The following is a 10,851-nucleotide window of genomic DNA, read 5'->3' as shown; positions in this document are numbered from 1 at the left end:
TAATCTAGCCGGCATCCTGTGTAAAGGAGCCTCCCAGCAGTGGTGACCCCTTTGTCTTAGTCTATGACCCCTTTTTAATATAGCTATATAGTACCTAGCTGGGTATTAGCATTGTTTTGGTATTTGTTCTGATGACGTAGATCAGATCAAGTCTAAACACTCATACTTAAGACAGTTAATGCTAGTAAAATCAAAATATAGACATTAATTTATAACTTTATTTATCAAACGTTTTAAGAGCCGATGGCTTCAATTTGGTCGACAACTTGACGAATTGCAGCGTTTATAGCGACGATGGCATCCTGAGCGACGTTGCGAATGGTCAGCTGCACGGTCCACATGATGACGCCGTTGAAGAGTGTGGTGAACACCGTGATTACTGGGTTGACGAGCCAGTCAGTGAGGATGTTACCGCGGAATGCGACTCGGAGACGTCTGGAAAAAACAACCAACGTACAATATCACAATTATTATCTATCTACGTGTCCCTGTCGAGGTTTCTAGGGAAATCAGATCGACATAGTAGCCACTCACTTAGCAACATAACGATGCAATTTACTGATTAAAATAACTATCGGGGTTTCCTACATCGAGACTTGCTCCGGAAACAAGAAAGATGAATGATGATGAATTTTGAATGAATTTTTCTTTTTATTCATATAAATCGCCCGTTTGCCCCCTCATGAGAGGGGCAAGAGGCTCACGGGATGGGGAGAGGTGAGGCAACCGCCCATGGACATCCGCAACAACAGGTGTGTCAAGAAATGCGTTGCCGGCTTTTAAGGTGGGAATATGCTTTTTTCTTGAAGGTCCCTAAGTCGTATCTGTTCGGGAAGACCGCTGCCGGTAGTTGATTCCACAAAGTGGCTGTGCGAGGCAAGAATGCTGAGACCTAATGCTGTTTAAAAATTCAAATCCTAAATCGAAATTATTCAAATAAAAATTTATTGCATTAAAGATCTGGTTGGGCATATAAATGAGGTCAAATGAATTGTGATTTCAAAGAAAATCTAGGTATGGTAATGTTTCACATTCGACATAGGTTAACTAAAATAACATAAAATTAGAGCTAGCGCACGCGCCATTTTTTGTTGTTTCGTGAGCGAATTATACTAACTGTCGTACTAACTAACAATTTGTTTGTAAGTTTACCAAAGAAAAATATTTCTAGAAATATTACAACAGTTTGTTTAAAAATCAAATAACCATTGGCAGCTACTACACCAACTAGGTACTTACGTAGGTATGTGGTTAATTACATTATGCAAGTAGGTACTTAAGTACGCGACATATTATGCTAACATCTATTTAATGGGTTATTTAATGTTTTGTAATGCGGTCTGCGTCTGGCCAAAGATCAAGGTTTATTTAAATCCATTTGTGTTAACATGCATTAATAATATCGTCTCTTTCACTGTTAATAGCTTGGTTATACCGACTTAAGCCGGGTCCAAGGGCCGTGTTTTCGTGTTTGTTAACACATTATCATGTTTTATAAACCGATTAGGAGCGTGGCTTAACAGTTTTGTTAAATAAAACATCTTAACATGTTTACCGTGACAAATAGGTAACATTTATTTATTATATTCATTAGTCATGTAGTGGAATAAAGATTATACTTTGTTTTTATACAGAAAGACCGGTGCTTTGGGTTGTTATATTGGTAGCGCATAGACACACATCACATCTCATTCCTCCACATCCTTTTTTCTTATATCCGGTGAGACCATATTAAATGATAATAACTCTTGAAAGTCATTTTCTGTGCAAAAAGTTACTCATACCGAACCTATCGTCAACTTTTAATTCTTAAATATTGAACGAATGTGAGTGCAGGTATGGTCGGACTAGGAATCTATTCCTGTTTCTTTTTTTGACAACTTAAATTTACTATTACTAGAATAGTAGCCACGTTTTCTTAACCGGAACTTATTTTTGAAATCAAACAAAAACAGATGCAGCGGACGGACTGTTTAGTACCTAAAATAGTTTTTTAACATGTTTTGTTAAAAAATTGGCGCAGCGGACCCTTTACGGCTTTACAGTCTACAGACATCATTTAAATTGAAGACCTGCTACGACAAGTATTTTTCATTAAAGATCTATTCTTCCTTAATTCTAAATAACTATATAAATGCTCTTTTGAGTGAAAACAATAAATAGGTTTTGACTTCGTATGAGTAGGCATGTCTCACCCCCCGTGTAGGCCCGTGTGTCACCCATCGAATCGTAGGTAGGTACACTTTTAGGTAAGGAAGTCAACCCTAATTTCGTCAGAAGAGGTAAGTCGCGCGATAGAAAGAGAGGCAATTTGTAGGTGAATAAAAATATAGGTTAGTAGCCTTTCCGGATCGGCGCGCTCCGCCGCTCGATATACACTTTAGATCGGCAAGTGTTCGGCGTTCGCGCAGCGCTTTCCCCGTGCGTATTATTTTACGTGTAGTTATAAAATGCTTATAACTAGGGTGATTTGAGTGACTGTCACTGAAAGCTATTGAAATAAGCTATAAGACCATGTATAAATTATTCATATTGTCTTTCTTTTTTATTTCACACAGTTTTTATCATTCGACAATAAGTGTAAAAATAGGTATATTTTAAAATAAATATTGTTAATTACTTGTTTTATTTATTTCCTTTTATGTTTTTGTAATGAACATTATATGTTCATTATAATTTAAAGCCAAAATCTCGCTGCGCCGCCCGGGAACAAGTGAACACAAAAGTGCTATGTCCGTAAAGCTATGTCGTCGAATATTGGTGGCCTTGAATCGTAACGGATCGAAATGTGTATGGGACTTCACTCGTTCATAACTGCGTAGGCAAATAAACCATCTTGTACACCTAATAAGGGTGAAAACTGGGTGAGGTAAAAGAGTGCCCCGGGGCACAGCCGCTCTCATTGTTTTTTGAATTACCAGTGCCCGCGGGCACGTCCGATGCGGAAAGGGTAGCGCTTTGCGATCTGAATTACACCTTATTGTGTGACCCCAAGAATCCCTATTTCTTTAATTGATTTTGCAGAGTCAGACTTCTGTACTTCTACTATTATATATTTTTTGTTATGAGTATACACACATCAACATTGTTATATAATATGTCTATTAACACTATAACTTTGTGTTTTGGGACCTATGGGTACATACTTGTAATACTTATTTGGCCAAATAGCCAAATTAAGTAAAATTTTCTCGGTAGAAAAATCCCCATTAGTATACTTTTGAGCAATGTTCTACTATACTGGTAGACTAGTTATATGTTACATAATATATAAATATAAAAAAAAAACAAAACTTTACAAAACCACTTCTCTTTTGGCACTTATTATCCCGAATACTGTATTATACGTGTTTTTAATGAAATAAGGAACGAGACGAGCAAGACGTTCAGCTGATGGTAATTGATAGTTGATACGCCCTGCCCATTACAATGCAGCGCCGCTCAAGATTATTGAATCTGAATCTGAGCGGCACTACAATTGCGCTCGTCACCTTCAGACATAACATGTCAAGTCTCATTTGCCCAGTAATTTCACTAGCTACGGCGCCCTTCGGACCGATACACAGAAATGCTTACTTACACATTACTGCTTCACGGCAGAAATAGGCGCCGTTGTGGTACCCATAATCTAGCCGGCATGAAATAAGCTAAGTATACCATAACACAAATATTATTTAAAACATAGAAGGCAAATTTTAAAAGTCGGTAAAAGATTTGTAAACTATTTATCCAAGTTTATCTAAACTTATCCTGTTTAGACAATACTACTTTAGACTGTTGTGAAGACTACCATCTGGATGTGTGGCGGTCCTCTACAGTGCGGTTTTCAAGTAGCTTTCTTCCTCGTACTACAACGCTGTGGAATGAGCTTCCTTGTGCGGTGTTTCCGGGACGATACGACATGGGTACCTTTAAAAAAAAAGCGCGTTTACTTCCTTAAAGGCCGGCAACGCTCTTGTGATTCCTCTGGTGTTGTAAGAGAATGTGGGCGGCGGTGATCACTTAACACCAGGTGACCCGTACGCTCGTTTGTCCTCCTATTCCATAAAAATAAAAAGAAGACAACTGAAAAATAAAAATGATAAAACTTTCTCACCCAACATCAGTAAGCGAGAATTGTTGAAGTTGTATTTCGTCATTGTTGAAATCTATTAGAATGTCGGCGATAATTTTAAAACTGCTCAGCGATCCAACGATGCGACCTGTTGGCCCAATGTTCATCACTTTCACTAGATAGTCGTAGTTGAACTGTAATAAATAATATTTAAACATTACATGCTGGTTATGAAAACAAAATTGTCATTTATGTAGGACATTGTAGGAATTGTCTTTTTACCAGTGGGAGGCAGGATGCCGGCTAGATTATGGGTACCACAACGGCGCCTATTTCTGCCGTTAAGCAGTAATGTGTAAGCATTACTGTCTGAAGGGCGTCGTAGCTAGTGAAATTACTGGGCAAATGAGACTTAACATCTTATGTCTCAAGGTGACGAGCGCAGTTGTAGTGCCGCTCAGAAATTTTGGGGTTTTTCAATAATCCTGCGCGGCACTGCATTATAATGGGCAGGGCGCATCAATTACCATCAGCTGAACCTCCTGCTTGTCTCGTCCCTTATTTTCATTAAAAAAACATGGTAGTGATGGTAGGAGAGTCTTGCTGCTAGACAACCGATGAAAACAGGCCAGGTGTATTACTTTAGTGTGCGTGACAAGCTACGCCTTACACTGGCGATTTGTATGCCACTTTGTGTTAGTTTGCGTGCATGCTCAAAACAGAGGTTAAATGTCAACCTCAATTTTTTTCGACGTGTTCACAGCTGTCACAGTCTATCTAGACGTATAAATGATCTATGAGTACAATAAAACAAAAGTATAAAATATACTTTAATATCTGTATTTATTTATTTATTTCCGCCATGTTTAAGTTGTTGTAAAAAAGGTCTGTATAATCGGAACATCTGAAGGTGTTCAAATTATTGAATTCAGGCAGCATAAAATAATGAGTACAGTGTTACCAACTTATCTATGAACTGATGGGTGTCGCCATCGTCGTTTCAGTGTTGCTAATTAATTCCAATGTACACAAAAGTCGGGTAAGTCGACACATTTTAATTTAAATAATAATCAAAAATAAATCACACGGAACACTCGAAAGTATTAGACACTGACAGTCAAGTGACGTTTGAGTGACGTTTCAATATGGCGACCGTAGTTCCTATTTTTATCACTTCACAAATAAGTTGGTATTACTATAACTGCTATTTTTTAAGTTACGCAACCAACTCTGGCGAGTGGCGTGACTGGGTCAGAAGTGGGTGGTCGCGAGTCGTCACGCCATGTTGTGTGAAAGTAGAGAAATGTAATTACGGCGAATGGCAAGCGAACATGCTTGTAAAATTATCTCCGTGAGCCTCACGAGATTCGACTGGCCGTAACTTCCAAAAAGAAATATTAAGTATTATGTAAAATAATGAAAGAGAAACTTGTTTATACAATTTGTTATGTTTTAAAGTGATAACCCCCACTTTTGGGTTTATTTACATAAATAAAACTGAAAACAAAATTTTATGAACGATACGGGACTCGAACCCGCAGCCTCTCGCGTGCGAGCGCTCTTTCCAACTGAGCCAACCGTTCCAGTGACGTATCGTTGATAAAATCTTGTATGCTTTGTTCAACTCTCAGGTTGTGGCTTTGAATAAATCAACCATATTTGTTGGAGGTGTCGGAAAAAAATAAACCTACTGGTAGCTTTCAATGAAATCGCTGTCTCAACTCTAAACCTTAAGAGATATAACAAAATAATGTGCCTATGGTGGAAATGTGTATCATAATTATATGGGTCTACAGAAAAGACCGCGATGGAGTATATCTATACATATATATCTCACAAGGATAAAATACTATATCCATTTGAATACTTTAAAAATTATAAAGCAGTAATGTAAAAGCTGTTAACACAAATACGATATTAACTAAAATATTGATTTCCGATGTCTTTAGACAACATTATTCCTGAATATCTACATATTTTTTTCTATTTACAGAACAGCGTCTGTCGGGTTTGCTAGACGACGTAATAACACTGGCCTCTACTATATATACCACTAGACTAGCGGCTGTCAAAGTGTTTTGTGCCTGTTTGATAAACGCCATTTTGGCGCTGTTGCCCATGCAGCGAGGTACTAAAACCAGTGGTGACAAATTCAGCAAACAACGATAGAGGGTGGGAAACTATTAAAAAAAATAAAATTGTTAAAAAATTAAAAAAAATAACAAGGGAAACGAACGATATTAATTCAAAATGCAAAAATACTTCAGAGTATTGTGCGTTCCTTCACAGCCATTTGTATTATACGTCAAAATTAGTTCTCTGGACGCTCGCGAGTGGTGCTTCAAATAGGCACAAAAAATTTTCTGTCATACATATTGAATAGCCTATCAGTACGTCATAAACTTACGCTGTCTATCTAATAGGTACTACACTTACCTCTAAATCGGTGAACTCAAGTTCGACTCGAACGCGCAGCATTTTTGCAAAGTAGTTCACTTTTTGGTCACCAGAGCGAGATACATTGACAAGGCCAGTCATTCTACCATTCTGTAGCTTCAACCATGCGCTGTATGTGATAAGCAACACTCTCTAAAAGAAAAACAATCAGCAATTTAGCAAGATTTTCGAAAAAATTATATTAACGCAATTAATTAACCATTTTTACAATAATAACCTCATGCATAATTAACAAGATCCTTTTACTCAAGGTCTTTCAACCTCAGATGCTAGTATCGAGTTAAAAAGAAATATTTTGGATGCTTGGGAGGATTCATGTGATGCGTTAGGAGTGTTTTGTGATTTATCCAAGGCATTCGACTGTCCATCATGAAAAAAAATTTTATCACTATGGGGTTAGAGATGTTTCTTAAGATTTAATAAAATCGTACTTGTGTAATATAATTGGATTCAAAGAGTAGACATTAATGGAAAAAGATCAACTGGCTCTATCATATCAATGGGTGTACCACAGGGCTCAACCTTGGATCCTTTTTTGTTCCTGGTTTACGTCAGTGATTTACCATATCTTATTCAAAATAAAGTTGATATTATACTGTTTGCTGACGATACATCTTTATTATTTAAAATAAAGCTGATAGATGTTGAAACGGCTAGACTTGTATATTTCAGCTACTTTCATAGTGTCATGTCTTACGGAATTCTATTGTGGGGTAGGGCTGCAGGTGTTGACAAAGATATTTGTACTGCAGAAAAGAGCAATTCGAGCAGTCTATAAAATGCGTTCAAGGGATTCATTGAGAGAAAAGTTTAGTGAAATTAATATTATGACAGTACACTGCCAGTACATATACGAGAACCTCCTATACGCTCATAAACATATTAGCCAATTTAAAAAGAATAGTGAGGTACATAGTGTCAATACTCGAAACAAACATAAACTAACAATTCCATCTACTAAGCTCCGTAAAATTGCTAAATCTTTTAAAGTGGATTTGGATGGACTCCCAAATGATATTAAAATATTACCTATTTAAAAATTTAAACGCATCGTAAAAAATAAATTAACATCTAAGGCCTATTATAATGTGAAAGATTATTTGAATGATAAAGATAGTTGGAATTAATGTTCTAAATTTTGTTAATGAATATTGTTATACTCATTTGAATGCTTTTGTAACTTTTGTACTTCATCCTGACTTGCACTAAATAACTTATAAAGTTTTACAGTGAATAAAGATTTTTTTGACTTTGAAACATAGTTATTGTTAGACTATTTTTAGATAGGTATTCTCAAGTAAATAAAAATTTCAGCATTCTGCTAAATACATACATTCATGATTAATATACTACAAAACTTAATTTTACAATATTCCTTGGTCTGTATATATTTTGGCTAATCTGCTTAACAGCTGGGTCGATTTTAATGAAACTATAACCTGGCAAATAGCTCATATTGTAAATTTTGAAATACTTTTCAATTTTAGAATTCTTCTAAAGGAACAAATATTCCGAACATAACGGACATGCGTAAAAATTGTATGCTTATTCTTTCAATGGTCAAATTGCCATGAGAAACGAAATGAAATACTTCAAAGTTACAAACTTTATTCAATTAGGCTTAAACTAAGCGCTTCTGAATCTTCGCTACAAATATTTCTTTTAAATTACTGAATTTACAATAATTATGTTCGTAAAAAGTTGAGCTCGTGAGAAGAACATACGAGTAACTCAACGGCCACTCTTTTCAATCAAAAATTTGTAATATTAATAGTTATTTTTTTATTTATAAAACAGTAAGCATACAAAGTTTAAGCAAATCAAAATGTACTTGCCAAATTTTTAACGTTTGAAGGCGATATAACACTCTATTTAAAAAAAAACGATACTTTGTAGGTACAATGCACAATTAAAAGGAAATATAGGTACATATACAGATACACATAAGCGACCGATATGGCTGGATTAACTTAATAAATTTACAACAATATACACCCACACATCGATACAAATTGTATGACAATTTCGCTCAGTAAATCCTTACTCAAAATTAGTACACAAAACAACACTGTAGAGTACTTTTTGAACAAGTTGCAAAAACTCTGGAGTAATGGACAGAGCAGAGATTTACGTAAGTATAATATAGAGCAAATATTTTTAGATAATATTTTCTTTTTTATTTCAACAGTTAGAACACGTCTTATAGGAACAATTTATACGTATTTCAACTATCAAGCGGCAATACTGAGCACTCAATTAAATGATTCATGAAAATAAATATAAAATTTCCATTTTGGTAATAAATTTCGAATTGGTATCAAATTTTTCCGTGGTGCCGGCTCTATGTTATGTAACATGTACATTAATTTCTTTGACAGATGAATCAAGCAATGCAATAACTTCAATTAAATAACAACTAAACTTAGGAATGAAATTTCTGGTGTTTTCAGTTTGGATAAGAAAAGCACAAAACTGACTGATGTAAAAACTTTCCACACAAAGAGCCTACATACTACAGATGTATGCGGATGGCAGTAATAATAAAAGGCGCGGGGAGTGAATATCTCTTATGAAAATGAATATTGATTTCAAAACAATAAATAATAATTAAATCTAGCGACGCTTCTTTTTCACAACAGCAATAACATTTATCGATATCGATGTAAGTATCGATGAAAGGGCGCCGAAAGACAATATCTCTCTAACTCCGGGCTAAGGCAGGCACTTTGTTCGTAAGGCTATTTTAACATAAAAATATATTCATTGTGTATCACTTACGACTGAAAATCCTTCAACAATGTCTGGCAATGCCATAGGATCCAATCCATTTTCCTGTATGAACGGTATAAGGGAGCTGATTGTATTGTCAACATAGTCGTTCACTGTAGCGGTTTCTCCGAGACTCCATCTAGCACTGCAGTCAATAATAATAATAATTATAGAAGTAGAAAATATTTTAATATGGAGAGATCGTGCTATAGCGATAAAATAAGGCCCACAGGTGTCACCAGGGAATGTTTTTGATCCATTCATTGCCGAACTTACTAGCAAATATCCTTGACATCTAAAATATCAATGACATCATAATAATGTTCCTGAAAAATCCAAACTATCTGGGCTCCGAATATTTCTAGGAATTCATCACGACAGCGTGATCAAAAATGAATTCAGAGATGACTAACTTATTACAACTTCTCAGTTGTGAGGACCACTCGACGTCGGCTGACGGTGTTATTATATACAATGCTCAGATATAACAAGAGTAAATAGTCAAGTTGAATGAAATGCAGTAGCTGGAAAATCAGGGAAATAACATCCAGTGCATTCATACTGCCGATGCCTGAAAGACCTGTCCAGCTGTTTTTTTACGAAAACAAGGGACAAGACGAGCAGGACGTTCAGCTGATGGTTATTGATACGCCCTGCGCATTACACTGCAGTGCCGCAGGATTATTGAAAAACCCATAAATTCTGAGCGGCACTACAACTGCGCTCGACACCTTGAGGCATAAGTTGTAAAGTCTCATTTGCCCAGTAATTTCACTAGCCACGGCGCCCTTCAGACCGTAACACAGTAATGTTTACACATTACTGCTTCACGGCACAAAATAGGCGCCGTTGTGGTAACCATAATCTAGCCGGCTTCCTGTGCAAAGGACCCTCCCAGTGATGTTGCTTTACACATACACATTCTACTGTTGCTTCTAAAAGTGAGCGTTGCAGCATTGAGCCTGTAAAAAATATTCGAACACAAAGTAAACACTTTGTTCATCTTATAAAATACCCACTTACAATTCTTACTCAATAAGTGGATGACCAGGAATTGCCTCTCATTTCATTACTTAATGAAAATTTCAATTCAAGAAGTAGGTAGTAATAATAACAGTATCATATGGCTCCAATTCGATAAAAAAAACATTCTTATTGCATAAAAATGTAAAAAGTATAATATTTGTATTATGGTACTTACACTGGAGTATATTTTGAAATATTGGCTTCAGCTGCGACCAAAAGGGCCACAAATAGAAGAGCTATACTCTTGGTACCCTTCATGATTGCCTTGCAAACTACTAACAACTTACGACAATTAATACAATAATTTTGATTTATAGAAAACGATAAAATAATATTATCAGTTGCCGCTGTTGTTTATAAAAACTAATTTTGATCGATAATCCAGATAATAAACATGATTGTTATTTCGATTGGTCTTTACAATTTATTAATCAGTTAATTAATAATTAAATCATTTGCTTAATCTAATAAGCAATACTGAATGAAGATCTTATATTCAGATAGAGTTATTACATCCTTCAACCGCGATAAAGAAATCATTGAAC

At 35.8% G+C, this 10,851-nt stretch overlaps 1 protein-coding gene across 1 annotated transcript; it reads right to left on the bottom strand.

Annotated features, from left to right (window-relative positions):
- Window positions 1-204: 204 nt before the first annotated feature.
- Window positions 205-10,617, bottom strand: LOC126971459 (uncharacterized). The gene is made up of 5 exons (XM_050817784.1): window positions 10,482-10,617; window positions 9,290-9,425; window positions 6,491-6,643; window positions 4,097-4,248; window positions 205-435 (listed from the first exon to the last, which is right to left on the bottom strand). The coding sequence occupies exons 1-5, from the start codon at window positions 10,562-10,564 to the stop codon at window positions 234-236; spliced, it is 726 nt and encodes a 241-aa protein (XP_050673741.1). The 5' UTR covers window positions 10,565-10,617; the 3' UTR covers window positions 205-233.
- Between the last annotated feature and the right edge of the window lie 234 nt (window positions 10,618-10,851).

The sequence above is a fragment of the Leptidea sinapis genome, chromosome 23 (assembly GCF_905404315.1).
Source record: "Leptidea sinapis chromosome 23, ilLepSina1.1, whole genome shotgun sequence".
NCBI lineage: Eukaryota > Metazoa > Arthropoda > Insecta > Lepidoptera > Pieridae > Leptidea > Leptidea sinapis.
The sequence above is the reverse complement of the archived record's forward strand: the minus strand, read 5'-3'. Positions and strand labels throughout refer to the sequence as shown.